The sequence below is a fragment of the Diceros bicornis genome, chromosome 3 (assembly GCF_020826845.1).
Source record: "Diceros bicornis minor isolate mBicDic1 chromosome 3, mDicBic1.mat.cur, whole genome shotgun sequence".
NCBI lineage: Eukaryota > Metazoa > Chordata > Mammalia > Perissodactyla > Rhinocerotidae > Diceros > Diceros bicornis.
Genome location: NC_080742.1, coordinates 12,617,492 through 12,638,126, shown reverse-complemented (window position 1 = coordinate 12,638,126; position 20,635 = coordinate 12,617,492). Strand labels below are relative to the sequence as shown.

The following is a 20,635-nucleotide window of genomic DNA, read 5'->3' as shown; positions in this document are numbered from 1 at the left end:
AATTATAAGAACACATCACTCCTTGGTTACGGATGCGACTCAATTTCAGTCTAATCATGAGGCAGACTCTAAGGATGCAGACACGTACCTGAAAGTCTCCTGTAAGGCTTGTTGTTGTTTTTGGTGCCATTTTGGTGTTTCTTGTCTATTGTGGTGGATAAAATTCCTTTGCCATTTAAGATCTTCTCTGGGGAAGGTGGCACTGACTTGGACATCAAGACCGGCTTAATTAAAGGCGGCGTGGAGACGGCAGAGGATGCAGTGGAGCAGGAGGTGGCCGCGGTAGTGGTTGTAGAGTTCATTTTGACATTGGCACCATCTGCCTTCACTAGGTTAGGAATTTTCTCTAAACTGACTACAGGAACCGGAACGCTGAAAAAGAAATGCACACACACACACACAATTGCCTTCTTTGATACATCTGCTCCGCTGAGAAGCCATACCTGCTCATCATCATCAGAACGCTTCCTTATCACTTATTTATACTCCTCCTATAAGTGAGCAGCGTGATTCCAGTTTTGATGGGAGGGAAATTCGTGCCTTGGAAAGGACCAACAGGGGGTGCGAGGCTGGCACAGCGCCAGGGATGGCATCAGAGCTGACTGATTAGCTCCCGTACCAGTTGTCCCCATAGATCCTGCAGCTCCCCCCTTCTCAGTCCCTATATGTCACTGTCTCCAAGACAGCACCTTGGGCAGAACAAGGAGCCCGCTGCGAAGCTCAGGAAGTGATGCTGTTTGTCCCCTGAAGACGGTGTGCCACTGTGCTACTTGCTGAGTCACGCCCCCTCCCCCTGATGCTTGGCGAGTCTCCCACCCAGGCGATCGGACCTGACATCTGCTTAGCGCAAGAGTGCTGACAGGCTCACACCACACAGAGGCATGGCTGCAGGCCAGCGTGCCCTGCTACATGCTGTCGGAGGACTTCTGGATCACTCTCATATCCTGGGGATGGGCTCAAATTGAGTGAGCCGCCATGTAACATTATCTAATATTCCATTTTAGGCAGCTAGTTATGTAAATAGGCAATTCTCAAGGCTGGCAGGTGAGAGGATGAATTTTAAGAAGACAGAAGCACAAAGGTGGATGTTTGCTCTTCGGAATCTGTCACTCTCGCCCTACTTCCCTGCTATTTCTCCTGTAATGGATATGCATTTGATTTTCATTCATTTAATTCTGGAGGACCTTGTGTCTAGGGGGCTCTGGAGGACTCTGTCTCAGGATCTTAAAAGATGAGATGAGATGAATAAGCTTTGCTTTGGCTCCTGAATCAGATTCCCTTTCCTCCTTGCAGGAGGGCAGAATGCTAACACTTCAGGCCCCCAATCATCTCTGAGCTGAGAGTGGAGCCGACTTAGCTGTTTGAATGCCAAATGATCTAGAATATGGCTTATACGTGCCTGCAGACAATGCAGGGCATGAAAGAGAGGCTGGTTTTGGCAGAGGAGGAGTCTTATTTGTCCACATGGCTGTCTGGCTCTCCCTTCTCTAAGATTCATTCACAGATGATTTCTTTGATCAATTTCTTCATGAAATTATTTCAGCAACCCCTCAGCCCCTGCTCCTTTTCTCACTTTGAAACAGGATCACAGCTGTTATTTACAGGTCTTTGCTGGTGAGAAGGGCACTCAGTGGTGGAGCAGACTGCCACCGGACTTCACCAACTTCACCCTGGGGCCACGAGCTTTCTTGGCCTGGGGAAGGGTGGTGTGGGACTTCAGGTCCCATAGGAGGGGAAACTGGACCAGTGGTTCTTAGTAATACACCAAGCATAACAATTCTGCCCTTGGTCAGAGTGTCTCAGTCACTGAGACATAGCTGAACTGCTGCTACTTTCTATTTAATGGCAATTCTCAAAGCACTCACATATTGCTGAAGAACAGCACAAGACACCCTTGAAAAGTGGTAAGAAGCATGGTAAGAAGCTATAAAGATATTACCTGGTGAAATTAGTGCTGCACTTCCAAATGGTAAAAAATGCAAAACCATGGGATATGGAATTCTTCTAGGATCATTCCTTCTCTCAACTTTACAAAACATAAATTATATAAATCAGGGTCTCAAACAGATATTTGTACACCCATGTTCATAGCAGCACTCTTCACAGTAGCTAAAACATAGAAGCAACCCAAGTGTCCATTGATGGATAAATGGATAAACAAAATGTACATACATACAACGGAATATTATTCAGCCTTAAAAAGGAAGGAATTTCTGACATGTGGATGAATATTGAGGACATTATGCTAAATGAAATAAGCCAGTCACAAAGACGAATACTGTATGATTCCACTTACATGAGGTACCCAGAGTGGTCAAGTTCACGGAGACAGAAAGTAGAATGGTTGTTACAAGGGGTTGGGGGCAGGCGAGAATGGGGAGTTGTTTAATGGGTATAGAGTTTCAGTTTTGCAAGATGAAAAGAGTTCTGGAGATTGGTTGCCCAACAATGTGAATTGACTTAACACTACTGAACTGTACGCTTAAAAGTGGTTAAGATGGTAAATTTTGTTATGAGTATTTTACCACAATTAAAAATTTTAAAAAATATACAAACTAAAAAAAAAACCTCACAAATTACAAAACTCATACAATTTAAATTTTACTTCAATATCTGGACTTTAAAAATACATGTTATAGGGGCCGGCCCCGTGGCTTAGCGGTTAAGTGCGTGTGCTCTGTTACTGGCGGCCTGGGTTCAGATCCCGGGCACGCACCAAGGCACCGCTTCTCTGGCCATGCTGAGGCCGCGTCCCACATACAGCAGCTAGAAGGATGTGCAACTGTGACATACAACTATCTACTGGGGCTTTGGGGAAAAAAGGGAGGAGGATTGGCAATAGATGTTAGCTCAGAGCCGGTCTTCCTCAGCAAAAAGAGGAGGATTAGCATGGATGTTAGCTCAGGGCTGATCTTCCTCAGCAAAAAAAAAAAAAAAAAAAACATGTTATAAGAGCCTGCTGAAAAAGCTCTTGTTGATTAATTTGTCACCCTTGTTGTGATCTGCTGACTTTTATTTCTTTAGAAAAAAGGTTAAACTTCAAGTGTTGATGTGAATATGTGGACTATGAGCCACGTGAGAAGATTCTCCAGCACCCAAGTGCTCTCTTCACACTTCTTTGTGAAGCCAAGTAAGTTCAGGAAAGGAAGTTAGGACCTTCAAGTTCCAGATCCAGCTCTCAGATCCAGATCTGAGCCAGATGAGTAAAGGCAACGCCTCCAGCTTCTCTGAGAAATGCTCTGAGCACACATGGAGAACTCATGAGCTCAGGAAACAAAGATATGATGTAGGGATAGAATAACCCGGAGCAACTGTACAAACTGAAATAAATTTAAAAACCGAGCCAAATGGTCCTCAAATACCCACAGCACAGTCTGCATTTCTCCTCTAAAGTCAACGTCCAGCTCCAATGTCCTCTTAAGGCAGCCACGAGAGCACAGGTACACTAGGTCTGGCCACTTGGAACAGCACCAGTTGACTCATGTCTTTGGTGATGCTTCTTCCCAACTGTGTCTTAGGAACTGAGCTTGAGTCAGGCCACTTAATGTCTGTGACTGATCTCCTAATTTGGAACTTTCTACATAACTCATACCTTCCACCGCCAATGCTTCCAGAACTGCAGTTGGGCTTCAATCCCAATGCCCACAGGCAGGATGTGGAATTGGAGTCCCGCAGAAACAGGAAGGAAAGGCTGATGTGCAGTCCTCTGGGAATGAGTTTTCTTGGATTGGAATGGGAGGTGTTAGGGAAATAAATCTGATCAAGAATGTTTCAAGGTTCCAAAGACCAGGTGAGTCAGTAAGGAGCTGAGCCACTGGGTAAACACCCTGATGCCAGGTAAGCGGGCCACATCTTGGCTGTGGGAGGAGAAGGGAGATTGAGTGTTTTGGGCAGGAATCTAAGAGTGTCGTTAGCTAATGGAGAAGGGCTCTAGATGGAGTGAAGGACAAGGGCCTGGGGGCTGCCCCTGATACATTTTTCTTTGGTGACCCTTCTCTCCCCCAAAGGTTTTAGGCTTCCCCTCCAAGGTAACTTGCCTCCGGCCTGAGCTGAGAGGGTACTTCTGCTGAGAGTGAAGAGAAGATAGGAAGCAGGCAGTTCAATGATACTGGGAGGGGTCAAACGCATCTCCAGAGGAAATGAGAGTGAGAAAGAGAAGTGAAAATCATCCCTATTTGACCTCGCCACCCTCATTCCTCGGTGTAATGTTAGCCATCGGTCCATCTGAATATTCAGTCTCCTTTCTTCACTACTCTTGGCAACAGCCCCACGATCCTAAACTGATGAACAAAGGAGGAAATGATGGTAAGATGGTGCTGCACCATTTGGAAAACCAATCCCAGAGATTCAATCTTTTGTCTGCAAAGAGCTCTGGCTGACATCTGAAGTTGTTGAGAGCCCCGGCCGCTGCTTCACTTACACACAGATCCCTGCATCTGTCTATGCTCCAGGGAGGGAGGGAGTGCAGCTATCTGGAAGCCATCATCCCAGAATCATCTTCTGCTTTCTCCTGCTCTCCCGTTCTCACTCCCCTCACTTCCTCTGCCGTCACCTTTCCCAGCCAGCACAGTGTCCAGCCCCAGGCAGTGGACCCTGAATCACAGGTTTCTTTTTTTTTCCATTTGGAAAGAAGCCAAAAGATTCTGACCCCTGCCTTCACTGTATGGGCAACTCCCCCCTTTTCTGCATCTAATCACAGTCACTCAAACACCTCCATGTGTGGTTAGGAGCTGGGAGGGGTGGTTAGTTGGCAACACCCGGATAACTAAGCACTTTATTACCCTGTTTGTTTAGGCGATAAACAAGCCTGGCAGTTACCCCTGAGGTTGGCCAAAGCCCCTCAAGCCCTTTCCCTTTCAGTCTTAAGGGATGCACTTACACACTTCCTGAAGCCTCACAATTAGTTGCATTTATCAACTCACCATTGTCCTTTCTCTGAGGAGCAGTGTTTGAAAGGGAAAGACGGCCCCACTCTTCCCCTGCTGCTTTCATAATGCCTGTTTTGTTCGCTGGGGATGAACTCTTTCAAGGAGCCCAGGGCTGCAGCTTGTTCCCCTGCTGTGTCTAATATACTGGGAGTAGTTATCTCTGCACCTCTGTCTCGGTCTGGGAAGGGATCCCACAGCCGAGATGGGTCCTCCCTCATCCTCCTTGCTACCTGGGGGAAACGTCTACCTCGCTTCATTTGCGCTGCTTTGGCTGCCCACGTCTTCTTCCTGCATGCTTGGCCTGTCTGCATTTATCTTTCTGGACCACAGAGGGTCCTCTGGCTTTAAGAAAAATGGGTCTTCTGGCACCAAGTAGATTCCCCTCCCCGCCCAGTGAGGTTTGCAAAACAGCAGAGGTGGTGCTGTTTCGAGGGCCACCAATTGTCACAGGGCCAGCTGCTCCCCTGCCAGCTACGCTTTCCTGGAGATCATGATTTATTCTTTTATCATCAACAGATAAGCCTTAAAAGAATGGTTCAGAAAATCTTTAGGCCTGCAGAAATCAGTGCCAGCCCTGCTCCACTTACCAGCTCAGGGTAAAGACGGATTTGACAGGCAGGAGCCTGAAGACATATGGTATTTGTGCTGTGGGTTATGTGTCTGCTGAGACTTCTCAGCTGTCTGATTTCTTCCCACAAACTCCTTCGACAAAGGCCCGCGTGCCTACTGGTCTGGCAGAATTCTGAGGATCTCTGATTTGCTGGCAGAGCCCTGAAATGGCCACCTCACCCAGCCTTGTGCCTTCCAAGCAGTGATAGCATTTAAGCATCCCAAATGAAAAGGAATTTACCTATTTCAAAAGGCCCTCAGAGAAGGAATTCTATTTGGCTCTCTTGGATGCATCTTGGGGGCTGCTGGCAGGACATTATTTATATCAAATTTAAATTCTTTAAGTTGAAGAAATACTTGGGATATTCTTAAAGGCTGCGAGTCAGGCAATCACCAAGAATCAGCCTAAATTACAGAGCTACAAAGTCCTACCACAGTATAGCACACACAGGAGGTACTACATACACCCTGATGAATGAATAAATGGTATATCTTTTTTTAATCTGGAAAAAGATTGGGAAAACTTTCAGAAAGCCAATTGGTAAACACCTTAAGCAAACAGAAAACAGAGTAATCAACCACAGAGCATGGTAAATAAGATCTGCCAGATTAACCTAATATTATTCTGAGGCTGAGTGTCAGGCCTGGTGGTCAGAGGGGAAGCGCTGTGTATAACCTCTCCTGGCCTTGGCACGGCTTTGGAATCCCTCCCACATAACACACTTTAGGTAAACTGGGAAAATGTGGTCAGACCACACAGCTATGGGGGGTGAGTGGCCCTGGCAGCAGAGGCAAGAAAAGACTGGTTAGCAGGGTCTCGTGCCAGCCCAGAGCGGCACCCAGTGGAGCTCACAGGGGCCAAGAAGGTTAAATAAAGCGTCTTCATCAGTGACTTGGAAGGTGGGCCAAGACCTCGTCCCTCAACTGGGAGAAGAGGCGATCAGCTGCTGAGAAGAATAATGTGGGACTTTCTCTCAGTTGTGCGGGGAGAAACGGACAAGCTGACTTTGACAAATTGTAAAAGTCACCAGAAGCAAGTAAAATAAAATCAGGGAGGACAAGCAGGGCTGAATTGAGGGTCTGTGCCTTGTCACTGTTCTGGCAAATTCACAGAATGTGGAGGGTGTTGGAAGAGTTTAGGCTAATGATTAGGAATATACGCTTTGAAATCAGACAAACTGAGATCTGAATCCAGCCTCTTCTACTGCTGGATGCACTGCGGTGGGAAAGCCATGGACTTCCCGGTTTCAGGGCCTCAGCGAGCCCATTAGGATTCCTGTGAGAACGAGAAATAGGGTGGCTGGCCTGGTAGGGGGATGAGCGCTGGTTTCCATTCTCCCTTGCCTCCTTGCAGGATGGCCTAGTACAGTGCAAACCCACACAGGCACGCGCGGCCACCCCACCCAGCTTCTCCCAGGACTCCACCACTCTCGACCTCAGTTTCCTTAGCAATAAAATGAAAATCATGGTGGATAGTTGAAGTGATTAAATGAGATAATACACAGACAGTGCTTAGCATAGTGCTGGGCACATAGTTAGCCCTCAATAAACTGGAGCTAAAACAAAGATAGGAGAGGCCATCATGCCACCCCCTCTCCCCACTGACCCCGATGCTTCTGAAGTAGACGTCTGAGGTGCAAGTCATCGTCATCGTTGCACATGTTTGTCCTCTTAGCCCTTCTGGTCCCACAATGGAGGGGGGTGGACGAGGTGGGAGGAGGCAGGGGCAGCAGACGGGCAGGAGCAGGTGCCTGTCCACATTCACCCACAGTGGAGGGGTGCAGTGAAGACGAAAACAGAGCTGGGTAGGAAGCCTTTCCAGACTCGACAATCCCTTTCCAGGAGCCTCCAGCCCTACTTCCCAGCCCCTAGTCTTCCAGGCACTGCCCGAGCCAGGACTAGTGGTAAAACTCCCACCTGGATAACACATTCTGGAAGAGTGAGCAGAAACTCCAGCCTCCTCTCTTACAAACGTGACTCCTGCAACCCTGAAGTATGTTGGGCAGGGGGCACCGCTGCCGGCTCTAAGACATCGGGAAGAATAACGGCATGTGCCCCTTCTAGGCTGCTCCAGGTTCCTGGATGCAGGAGCCCTGCACCAGCCTCTGTCAGTCTCTCCGGCACTTCTGTTAGTGAGGCTTCCTGAGGCACGGAGCTCAGAAGGTGGTCTCCAAGCCCACTGGGAGACCCATCGGCACTAATGTCCTGACAGTCCTGTGAGCTGTAATGCCCAAGACTGTGGGAAAATCAGCCAGCCAGAGAAGAGAAGAGGATAAAGAAGGAGAACCAGGGTCCTGGCACAGTGGGGTGAATGATGCTGGACAGGCTGTCCCTGGAATGCACCTGGGACCAGCTTGCCTGCAGGGGTACAGCCTTGGGCAGTGAGACCAGGAGGGATTCAAGACAACCCCAGACTAAACCTACCACACCTGCTCAGTGCCTTCCTTCCATGTAGGAGAACTGAAAGCCTCACAGTCAACATGATTAACCAGAGAAATTCACATCAACACGTAAATGGTATCAGGGCCTTGGAGAGCAGACTTGAGATGGCACAGATCAGGAAGCAAGTGGATTCTGGAGTGGGCACTGGTGCATGGTGGGACAGAGCCCCCAGTGCCCTGGCCCCCACGCTGGCCCAGACAGGCTCTGCTTAGGAGCAACAAGCGGGAGTGCTCCCGTCTGCAGCCACCAGAGGTCATTGGCTCCCGCTGCTGGAGCTGCAAGCTGCCTTGTCTGCTGGGCCTGCCCCTCGCCTTCCAGAGCCAATGCAGCCAAGACATTTACTGTTTCCCTCGAGCCCTGGAGCCAACACTGACCCAGGGGGAGAGAACAGGACTCCTCACAGAACATCCTCCACTTCCCTGCCAGGGAAGGCCGGAGCCAAGACCTGGGCTCAGGTCCTCAGCGTTTGCTTTCGGGAAGCTCGTTCTGAGCACACTGGGCATGTAGAAATGGCATAGCATCCCTGCCTCTGCTCCCCAGGTTCCTTCACAAAGAAGCAGCCCAGGGAGCGTCTTCCGTCTCAAGCGGCCTGGGAGGCCTGGGAGGCCCGGGTGCCACTCTGCTTTTTCCTTCTCTGTACTGGAATCCAGTACTGGGCAGGCAGCCCTGCACCCAAACCACCCCTATCCAGAATGCCAAGTACACTCTGTTTAAACAGTGACCTACAGCAAACTCAGGAAATTCTTTGTCCCCAATTAATATACTTCGTAGTTTTAAAAAACTCTGTGTTAACAACAGCACCATCCTCTTAGAGACCTTGGCTCTTCCCGACATGCACTCACTCACAAGTCTACCTGCTAAAACAGGCCCCTTTCTGCATCATCAGCTCAGGCCTGGTCACCACGGCTCGCCTGAACCTCGATGAAAATCCCCACCACCAGGCTTCCTGCCCCAGCCTCTCTCTGTGCTCGAATCCGTCTCCACTGCAAATCTGATCCTGCTATCCTGCTGCTTAAAAGGCTTTGCAGGCTCCCTGCAGCCCAGAGTACCAAGTCTAACCTCACAGCCTGGCCCACCCAGCTGGGCAGCTCCTGCCCGGGCACCTTCTCCCACAGCCTCGCGGGCTTTCACTGCTCCTTGAACACCCAGTGCTCTGCCTGGCTCCGGGCCTTTACGTGGGCCAGGTGGTTCCTTCTGCTGGTTTGCCCTCCTCCCTTCCCCGGGTGAACACTCCTGCATCTGCCCAGATCTAGAAGAAATGTCCTCTTCTCTCTCAGTGCTGGCTGTCCCTGCCTAGGTGTTTCTGCTGCACTTATCCTATCAAATGACAAGGTTTTAGTTCCATGTCTATGTGGTCTGACCAGACCATGAGCTACCGAGGACAGAGACCTTGATCACATGTATATGTCACTCTGGAGTTATCCCAGTGACATATACATTATTTGGCACTTAGGAAGGGCTCAGTAAATGTTTGATGAATGAATTAGTGTTCTCAGTGAAGATTAAGTCACATAACACAAAAAAGCAAACCAGCTCTCCACCAGAGCAAATGCTTTAGGTAAGGCCCAGACTGCAGGTATCTCTCCTCTTGGTAGAGGAGCCAGAGTGAGGACAAAGGTGAGGGTGGGGGGCTTGTTGACCCCCATTCTTTCCCCTCTCATTCTGCCTTGACACTCCCACACTGAGTGCCTGCCATGTGCTGGGCAGTAGGCTATGCGCCCGGAAGATTGTGTTTAATCCTCATGTCCAGGTTATAGATGAGGAACCTCAGGCTTAGGAAGACTACGCAGGGCATTCATTCCGCAAAGCGAAGGGCAGAAATGGGGTCTGACTCCAGGTGGCTCTAAGGGCGGTGCTCTTTACTACAGCACTGGAAGTGAGAAGACCAGGGGTCGAGTCCACCACTGTCCAGCGTGCCTGTGATCTCGGGCTACTCACTCCATCAGTGTGGGTCTCTGTTTCCTCACCTCATCACCTAGTAGACCTAAGGCTCAGAAGGGATCGGGGCTATGAAAGCATCTAGAAATTACAACGTGCCATGCAAATACAAAGGACCACAGTTACTAATCTTCGTGGCTCACGCTCCCTCTCTCCATCATGCCATTTTTTCCCTTCCCCAGTTGTCCCAGCCTATATTTTCCTTCCCTAGACTCTAGTCCCTATTTCTGAGTACTTCTGTGACTTGACAAGGTCTGCTGAGTTTACACCCAAGGAGCTGTCCATTGTCCTTACCTTGATTATCTGAAAACCCAGCGAGCACGCAGCACTTTAAGCTCCCGATGCCTCCCCGTCCTGGAAGGGACAGTATTCCCCCGGTGCTTGAATATTCTGGCCATCCACCTCCCACCCTCTTACCCACCTGCCCTTTCTACTCCCTCCCCTAACCTCCATCTACTTCCTCTGTCCACCCACCCTTCCTCCCTCATCCTCGGCCCCACTCCTCCCTCGACACCCAAACCTACACTACTGGGGCAAAAACTGGGCTCAGCATGTCCCCCTCATCTCGTGTGAGGGCTGGATTTGTAAGTGGGGATCCTAGGAATGCCACACTAACGCCTCAACTCCCTTCTGACTCGGGTTTTCGTCCCGTGGTTCAGTGCGCCCTGGGGGCACACAGGGGCTGTGGTATGACATGCACTGTACTTGCCCCTCTTTAATTAAAAAGAAAATACTTTTTCCCTCTTGCCATAGCACAGAGGGTTTTTCCTTTTTATCACCAGGACCATAGTTCTCCCTTCCTAACTCTAATAACTATAACGAGGAAAAATAATAATTCCCTGATGGGAACTGGCACTCCGCTTCTCCTCAAGAACTCAAAAGATATTCATTTATACCTGTTCCCTTTAGCATCAGAAAAGTCTCTATGAGGAGGGGGAAGGAGCAGCTCTCTTTCACAGCCTCTTTCATTCGTTCACTCGTCATACATTCATTTATGAAATATTTGCTGGGTGCCAGGTTCCGTGCTACACCACAGGGACGCCAAGGAGCTCTGGGTGCAGCTAGGGGCAGGGGAGAATAAACGTGCAGATAAGCACCATTTATGATGGTAGCTCTGGTGGTATCTTGAGTGTTAATGGGAGCTGAGAGGAAGGAGCATCTCAGTCTGTATAAAAGTACAGGAAGGCTTCCTGGAGGAAGTGACCCTCATGCAGAGACTTTAAGCAGGTGTAGGGACAGGCAGGGAGGCTGCTCCTGGGAAGGGAAACAGCAGGTGCCAACACATGGAGGCACGTGTGAGGAGCTACAAATAGAACTGGGACACGTGGAAGATGACATGAAGTGGTTAAAATATTGTCAGTAGCAGTGGAACGAGTGGGAATACCAGATCACATATCCACCTCCAAAGGGGTTAAATTCTACTCTGAGGGCCACTGAAGGGTTCTGAGCAGGGCAGGGCACACAGCACGGGGGCGGGGTGTGGAGGGCAGAGGGCGGAGGGTGGATTGGAGGAGGGGCAGGGCCAGGGGCACGGACACCAGGTAGAGGCCACTGCAAGAATCCTGCTGAGGAAGCGGGGTCGCCCGGAAGGTGTGCAGCGCTTGGGGTCTCTGACACTTCCCAGCAGGAGCGGAAGCCCTGAGACGACTCGTTATGTCCTCTGGGACATAACGCTGAGCCGTGGTCCTGCCCCCAGTTCACGCCAGCACCAGGAAGAAGAGATAAGGCAGCCTCATTTCTTCCACGGCGCTGGGCCAGGGCCCTCCGTTATCATTTCCTCTCCGTCAAGCGCAGGGAAGGCTTCCAGAGCACGTCCACCACCCACCCACCCCACCCCACCCCACCCCACCCCACCCCACCCCTACTCCAGGAGGACACGCCTCCCAGCCAAAGCATCCGGAGGAGCCCCGCCCACGTGAGGAGAGGGCCCCTCCCCCTGGCAGTCGGGCACACCGGGGGCCAGGGAGCCTGCTGAGTTTTCTTTTGCTCCGGCTCATTTTCCTTCTGGAGCAGCAGGCTCGTCTCCTGCATTCTTAATAGCTGAGCATATTTAGCATTCAGCACACACGTGTGGGTTGATAAGGCCCAGAGAGAAGGCAACAAGCCGTGCGGGAGGAAGACCTCCTCCCTGCTCCTGCCCACAGCAGCGGGTACGCGGGTTTGAGCTCCCCTGTCAGCTCACCTCCTGGACCAGCGTAGCCGAAGGGACAGCAGGGGGGAAAGTGAGACGGGCTGGTTCAGACCCGGTGCAGGGGGCTGCTCCTCTGGCCGAGCAGGTACTCATAAGTCAAGTCTGAAATGCTCCTCTTAGCTCAAAAGAGCCAGAGTTACAATTCCCTTTTGACTTCCACCTGGGGGCAGAATCATCTTGCCCACCTCCTTCTGCCTTTACGGGCTCCAGGGACGTCAGGCAGGGTATTCTCTGGCCTCGGGTCCCCACAGGCAGGACAGTGAACGCTGAAGCGGGGCACGAGCGTGCGGGTGCTGGGCGAGCTGAGCGCTGCCAGGTGGCTCTGCAGGGCACAGATCTGGTAGCTCAGGGGTGCCCTCTTTGTCTCCCCCTTTCTCCTAATGCAGAGTTATTTTTTAATCTTCCCAGCCACAGAAAGGAGAAGACAACAAAACTACTGAACCTTGGGTGAGATGCCAGGAGTCCGCCTGAACTCAGGAGTGGTGTTTTATTGCTGTACATGTGGATCTGAGCTGCTTGGGAAAGAGCGCCCCTGACCTGCTGTCTAATCTAATCTAAAGACCACGGCCACCACAAACAGGCACGGCTTATGCTTTCTTGGCCTTTAGGGGCTGACACAGAGCTGCCTTGGAGCAGGGGACAGAACTCTGCATGGCCTGACTGGGTCCTCCGGGTCTGTTCCCACCGCACACCGAGCAGCAGGCTAATGAGACAAAGGAGCCAGAGTACCTTCCGCCTCGGAATTCAGCAACTCCTGTCGGGGAGCAACATTAGAGATCTGAGGAGCCACCGTAACATACCTGTGAATCAAAGGACCGGAGGGAGCCACCCAGGCTCACCTGGTCGCGGTGTCCAGATCTCTGCTGATGCAGGAGCCACTAGCCATTTGTGGTGATCGAGCACTTGAAATGTGGCTGAGGAACTGAATTTCAAATTTTATTTAATTTTATTTCATTAAAATTTAAAAATAGGTACCTGATTCAGTTATTAGAAAATGTTGAAGTATGTTGGAACAATTTGGGTATGCAAATCTATTTTACAGTCGCTAATTTTTTATGAAATCTAAATATGGATCAAGTATTTCCCATGAAAATTTAGTGCCCTAATTGAGGTGTGCTATAAATGTAAAACACACAGTATTTTGAAGACACGAAAAAAAAAAACGTAAACTATCTCACTGATTATATGTTAAAATGATAATACCGTGGCTATATTAGGTGAAATAAAACATATTGTTAAAAATTAATTTCACTCATTTCTTTTCCCTTTTTTCTTTGGTGAGGAAGATTCACCCTAAGCTAACATCTGTGCCCATCTTCCTCTATTTTGTATGTGGGTCACCGCCACAGCATGGCTTGATGAGTGGTGTAGGTCCACGCCTGAGATCCGAACCTGAGAACCCGGGCCACCAAAGCAGAGCATGCCAAACTTAACCACTCTGCCACCAGGCCAGCCCCATCTTTTCACTTTTTTCAATGTGGCTACCAGAAAATTTAAGATTACATGTGTGGTGCACATTATATGTCCATTGGATAGCGCCAGTCTAAACAATTCTAGATAAAAGTTAACCATCTGCAAGAATGGAAATCTTAGAATCCCTTTCAGTGGTCAGATCCATTTCATTCAATCCAACAAACATTTACTGACAAGAGGACTGTGTTTGCTGAGTGTGGGGACCTACCGTGTAGGAGGCACTACAATTACTGCCGAGCAGAAGGGAGACCTGAGGTCTAATCTGTGGCACCACAGGAAGAGGCACAGGTAAGGTAGAAGTGAAGGGCCATGGGGACTGAAGGGAGATGCCAGCCATTCAGGTGGCTGGCAAGGAGGAAGTGGACGAGAGAAGGGCTTCGAGAAGAAGGTGACCAGTGGGATGGGCAGTGAGGAACGGAGAGGATTTGGGTCAAGAAAGAAGGGACAGGGTGCTGCGGAGAGAACGCTTGTCCTAGCAGTCCCACTTCCTCAGGCCTCTCTTCCCCTGGTCCCCATTCTCCAGGGCCCTGCCCTTGGCCCCTGCCATTCTCAAGCCACCTACCTTCCCAGGAGGCCCCATCTGTCCCCACGGCTTCAGTGCCCGTGTTTACACTGACAGTGCTCAAATCTCCATTCCCACCCCATACCTCCCTCCCGACCTCTGGGTCCAAACAGTCAGTGCCTCCTAGACATCTCCATGTGGACGTTTCTCAGATACCAAACTCCACTGACTCCCCAGCCAAGCTCATCCTCTCCTCCCCACCCTAAACCCTGGTCCTTTCTGTCCTTCTCCTGAGGGAGTGGCAGGACCAGTCACCCGGTTGTCCGAGCCAGGAACCTAGACATCACCCTAAACTCCTCCCGTATATTGCACGCCCTACACGCAACCAGCCCCGAAGGACTTTGGAGGTGTCCTCCTCACTACTTCTCCCCCTGGCCCCTTCTGCACGTGCCCACCACAGCCGCCTGGGTCCAGGCCGTCACCATGCCTCGTCTGGATCACAGAGAAGCGTCCCACTGTACTCGCTGCTTCCTGAGGGGAAGCCATCCTTTCTCCTCCTGTCAGGGCGATCTCACTACAGTTGAAAACTGCTCCTCTAACAGCTCCATGCAGCTTTCAGGGTGAAGCGCAAATTCCTGCACGTGGCACAGACAGCGGAACTTTATAGTCTGGCCCTCACCCACCTACCTGGTTTCATCTCCTGTCTCTCCCCACGTGGAATACTTCTGCACATTCTGTTCCCTGTGCCTGGGACACCCTTCCCACTTTCTTAGAAATGTCTTTTTTATTGTGGTATAATATATGTAACATCACATTTACCATTCTAATCTGGTTTTCTTTGTCTAGCTCATTCTGACTTATGCTTCAATTCAGCTCAAGTGTGACCTCTTATGAAAAACCTTTTGGGTGCTCAGCTTGGGTTAGGTGCCCTTTTTCTGTGCTCTAATATCTTAGCTCTTATCACATTGTACTCTGTTAGCTTATATCTCTTTTTACAGACTCCCTAAGACAGTGTCTGTGTCTTATTTAACTTTGTATCCCCAAGGCTGCAGTGTACAGTTGTACAGGTTATGCACTGCACTAGGATGTCTGGTTGAGGAATTGAGTAGGGGATGAAGACCATTAGCCAATTGTGCACTCTGGTACAGGGCTATATCCGGGCCTTTTTCTAACTTGCACAAAGGTGCTGTAGGTGACATCGGTGGGCCCTGTAAATCCTCAGGGCTTGTTACAGACTTGGCCCACAGTATTACAACAGGTGCTCATTGTGTGTTACACTGAGTAAAGACAGATGGATGTTCTGGGCAAAGGTAGCAGGGAAACACGGTGGGGAAGCTGGAGTAATGGGATGGTATTGCGTGATCACGATTGGATTGGGGGGTTTGGAGCCAGTTTGCAGATGTTCCCTTATTTTGGGCTGGGGGCCTAACTCTTAATCTAGTAGGCAATGAGGAACTTCTGAGAATTTTTAAGAGATTTGTGATTTAGAATAAAAAAAATATTCAGGCTTGAAAAAGAGACTCAGAGAAGTTAAGTGACTTGTTCAAGGTCACACAGAAAGTTAGTGGCCGAGCCCAGACTTGAACTGGCTTTTCTTAGCCCCAGCTCAATGCTCGTTCTTCCACACTGTTCTCTGGGAAGCCTCCCAGAACTGAGGCTGCGCCCTCGAAACCTCCAAGCCAAACCTTCCCAGCCTTCCGGACCCGCGAGCCGGCGATGGCGGGGATAGGGACAACAGCTGGGCTGACTCGAGGTGGGACGGGCAGGAGGCCCTGCAGTCAGCGCTCAGCCTCACTCGCCTGCGCCCCTTGGTCTTCAGAGCATCTACTACTTGAAGGTTGGGACATCGCCCATTAGCCCTCTGCTCTTACACAGGCAGCTGCTCTAGTTTTGGAGGCTTTCTTGACAAGAGCTATCTGCCTCCTTGCAATCCTTTTGGCTGTTCTCCTTTGGGCTCTGTCTAGTTCTTTCAGATTCTTCCCAAACCCCCTCTGCCTCTGGCTGGACAGGCCTTGCCCACAGCAGGTCTTTGTAAGCGCACGGTGAGTTGGGCTGAACCGAATGTGGAGACTGATCTAACCCAGTGTTTCCCAGAAGGCTTCTCCGGGGAGAGTCCTCAGTGCCGTGTCTCCCCTCCCGGGACCCCGTTTTATCACTCATCATTTGTTGCGTCCATTTTATGATCTTCCGTGAACCCCGGGTCTCCTTCTGGCTTATTCCTCATAGAACCCCTTGCCTAGTTTCCCCATTTGGTTTCTCTGTAGCTCATTTCTGGACTCTGAATAAACGATTGTTTCTTTTTCCATTTTCAACTTCAGTCTGAGTCTGAAGAGCCATTTCTCTACCTTTTCAGAGATAATTTGACTTTTCAGTGTTTATCCCGTTTGCAGGAGCTCTGACCTTTGGCACACATGATAGGAATCCTAACGATAACCTTATCATCAAATATTTATAGAATGTGTACTCTACTCCAGACACTGTGCTTGCTGCCTTCGTAACAATTAGCTCGCTTAATCCTCACAACAGTCCCGTGCAGTACAGCTATTATGAGCCCATTTTACAGATGAGGAAAACTGAGGCACACCAAGATCAGGCAACCTGCCCGAAGTCAACCAGTTGAGATCTGCACACAGGCAGTGACCTCTGAGCTTGTGCGACATCAGGACGCCTGATGCTGCCTCGGCACACAACCTTCCAGGTGCTCTCCGGGGCCACTGATAAGGAGGAGACTCATGCTCCCGGCAGGCAGGCCCCACCTGCCATCACTCTCAGGTTGGGTCCTCCTACAGGATGGACCCGCAATTCTAACAATCAGAAGAGAACAAAGCTCGGCCCTGAGGCCCACCTGCAGGACAGGTAACTCCCCTCCTTGACAGCCGTGTCTAAGTCTCGCCACTTTATCACGAGAGGCTCTTTAATTGATCTGGCATAATTACCTCTTTACAAAGTCATCATAATTTCCCTCGTGCAGTGACAAACCAATTGATGGACACCTTTAGTCCACAGCTTTCCTGGGGATGAGCTTAAATGTAATTAACTCTCATGACTTAACAGAACACTTCTCTCTAAATACATAAATTAGATGGACTCCACACTTATCCCTTGTCTGCCTTCACGAGGCCTGAAAGATAAGGCTAAAGGCTCTGTAAGAAGCCAGGCCTTAAGCGTTCCAGGTTGGGTCTGGCAGCCTTTGAAGACACTCATCTTCTGCTTCCTTTCCTCCTTCACAGTTTGGTTTCCTATCTGTCCATTCCACAGGTAACCCTTTCTGACTTTTTGGTAAGGGCTTAGGTAAAGAAAATGAATTAAAGGCCTCTGATTTTTCACAGTCACCTGCAACCAGCTCTCTCCCACCCCATCACACAGGTGACGTTCTCTTTGGATTTCCTGTCTTCCTCCTGTGGTCAGCTCCCCATTACCCGCCTCTGCTGGCAGCTATCCCACGGAGCCGAGACCCAGCTGCCCCCAGCGGGGGGGCGCCATGGGAGCCTGCCTCCCAGGGCCGCGGGGCAGGGCCACGGCCTTGCTCCCCGCTGGGCCACCTGTCTGTGCTTTTGATTCCTTGCACCAATGCTTCTCTTCATTGGGGCGGAAAATTGAGAGGTGACCGTATAACTGAGGACTATTTCCTTGTTACCCCTTCCTCAGACACAACTCTGCTCAGCTCTCAGAGCAGAAAAAAAGTCCCCTGCCAGGCACATGGCACTTTAAGTGCTCGGGTTTGGGTTTCTCATGCTATCATTGTTTGGGTTTCTCATCCTATGATTCTAGTTTTCAGTCCCCTCTTGCCTCACTTCCCCAAATTTCTGGACATGATGCCCAGGGACAAAGCCAGAGGGTAAGCACTGTTGCCTGGGGTGACAGGGACAAGCAGCGAGCACAGACAGCTGCTGGATGCCAGCACCCAACACTCACCATGGTTTGTCCCTCGATCCTTTCACAGAAAAGACTGTGTGCTGTTTGCTGCTGGAGGTAAGTAGATTGTCTTTGGGCGTTTTGAATGGCTTTGAGGTGGTGCTGGCAGAGTGATGGCCACTGAGGCAGGCCTTGGTTTTCACCTGTACCAGGGATGTCCTGGAGTTGCAGGGCGGAGATGCTGGCGAGGGAGAAGGCCTACACATTGACCCGTGTCTTCTCTCTACAGAGGGAGAAAGAAGAGAGCTCAGCACATCACCTGCAGCAAGAGAGTCTCCCACACACTCGTGCACACGCATAGTCATAACAGGCGGAGAGAAAAGTGCTCATCTTGCAGTGTCGGCCTCCCTGAAGCTTCCGTTCTGACGATGGTTCGACATCTGCTCCTATCCCACCAACCAGCAGCGATTACATCCTGAATTTCTGTATCAAATGGCATGCTAAACTGACGCCAAGGTTCTCCCAGGAGGCATTTCCCAGGCTATCCTTCTGCAAAACCACTCCACGGGACTAGCAGAGGGACACCAGGTGTCACCTGAACACAGTGGGATAACCACATAGCCAAAGCGATCCCCAGACAGCGACTCAGAGGCCACAAGGTCCCTCAGGGCAGTGGGTAGGGCAGGACTCTCAGGAGAACAAATAGGAAATTCTCGAACCTGACCTCGAGCAGGAGCACTAAGGTCAGAAGGACCAGAGGGCTGAATGAAAGGGTCTTCGACAGCCAGGAAGTGGCCCAGCATCTGTCCACACGCCACGGTGGCCTCTCCAGGGCTCACTGAGGTCTGGGGCCACAGCTGCTGGGCCAGGACATGCAGGAGGACATCAATGCTCGAGGCAGAATCCACAGATGTGGGGCCTAGACTTGGGCAGGCAGGCTCAGCTTCCTGAGGTTCTACAGAAAATACCAGAGCTCTGGGCAGACATGCTCCACTTGTTCATGCTCAGTCAGCCCTGTGGTGTCCACCCAATGGGCAGCAAGAAGATGCTGACCACAACAGCAGGTGCATGAATAAAGTTCTAGTGTACACCCACCAGGAGGGCGCTTAACTGTTATAGGGTAACAGATCTGGTAAAATTTAAGGACCTCCTTCCAAGAAAAATGCACATTTATACAGGCCCAATAACTCTGCATACAATCACAGGAAGGAAACCTGGACCCCAAAAGAAAAAGGGTCTGTAATCCTAAGACCCCCCTGGCTCTCTCATGCCTACTACGGGCCCCACAGACAGTTAGTGCTTAATTAATACATGTTGAATACATAAATGGAATTATAACCAATGTCCTGATGGGAAGAACCAGAGATAACGTGGAAATCTGAATTGAATGGGATAATGAACAAGATGGGAGGCAAAGACGGCAGACCACATTCTCCTTCCATCTCCAAGCTGAGTCTCAGGCTTTTCTCATTAGTGAGACATTTCTGGCTGCTATTCCAGGTACCGTGACCCGGGAGAAGACAGCCAGACTAGCCTTGGCTGTCTGGGACGGGACTTTGGGGTTTCTCTGTGCTTCCTCATACCAACGGGCTGCCAGGTTGTCTCAAAGGAGACTGACTCTAGTCCTCTGATGAAGTAGGAATTGGAGGGAAAAAGTGGATTTTTGAGGATCATTTGATTGTTGGGTATTTTTGCCTGATCAGTGTTCACAGGTTGCCTACACTGAATAACTTTACTGGGTAAGTTTTCTTCATTGAATCAGAGTAGACCTTGCATACATGCTCAGTTCCCAGAGTCATCCTGCTGAAGGTTTTGAAAACCAAGAGCAGTTCTAGGACCTCTGTTTTGATGTAGTCAAGAGAACCCTGGGCTGGAAGCCAGGAGATCTAGGCTCTGACTCCAATCGCACCACATTCTTAGGCTTATGGCCTGGAGTTCACCACTTCAACCATCTCAGTTTCCACAGCTTTATCTGTAAATGAAGTGGGTCCCTAGATGGCTTCCAAGGCCTCTCCACTCCATTATCATAAGTACAAGGCATCTTACACCTGCTCCCCCTCTCCTCATCCCTCATGATTCCTGAACGTTATAATAATAATTACAGCGCAAGTACTGAAATATTTTACTCAGGCAGGATCTTCCTTGCAGGAATTCATCCTTTGTAAAATTGTACTGGCCTTTACAACCCCTGTGAGACAGACAGGAAGCAGCCAGGCGTCTCACTCTCCTCACAGCTGACTGGCCAAGGAAGACCCAGAGAGGTGAGCTGACTCGCCAAGGTCAGGCCCAATGGCTGCTCGAGGAATGGGGCCTCCGTGTCCTGTGCAGGGGCCGAGCCACTTCTCAGGAAGGCAGGAAATGGGATGTACTCTGACCAAGATTTGAAGCCAGGAAATTAGGAAGTGCAGGGCTTATAATCACTGAAGGTTAGAACTGGATCTCAAAAGTCAGCTCGTCTGATCTCCATGCTGGTGGACGAGGTTATCAGTTAGAGAGGTTATCAGTCACCAGCCTGCAGGGTGAAGGGGCCGATGCTGAGACTAGAACTATTCTTCTCACTTCAAATCCATACTTCCTTCTGCCCTTCAGAAATGTCTTGCTTAGCAATTTCTTTTTTGGCAGAGGTTTCCAAAACTAAAATAAGACTTTGCTTTTTACCACTACTGTTTGGATTTTTCTGGTCTTAATTCACTCATG

The 20,635-nt window shown here is 50.1% G+C and overlaps 1 protein-coding gene across 7 annotated transcripts in view; it reads right to left on the bottom strand.

The window, feature by feature from the left end:
• The window catches only part of ATXN7L1 (ataxin 7 like 1), a 223,984-nt gene that overhangs the window by 28,276 nt on the left and 175,073 nt on the right, over positions 1-20,635 (bottom strand). For 6 of the 7 annotated variants that reach the window (XM_058523516.1, XM_058523548.1, XM_058523557.1 and 3 more), the window contains 2 exons: positions 17,999-18,221; positions 89-372 (listed from right to left, as the gene is read on the bottom strand). In XM_058523516.1, the coding sequence (XP_058379499.1) occupies positions 89-372; positions 17,999-18,221 (507 nt within the window). Of the gene's footprint in view, positions 1-88; positions 373-17,998; positions 18,222-20,635 lie in introns of those variants that run through there. The other variant, XM_058523566.1, reaches the window with a different exon arrangement.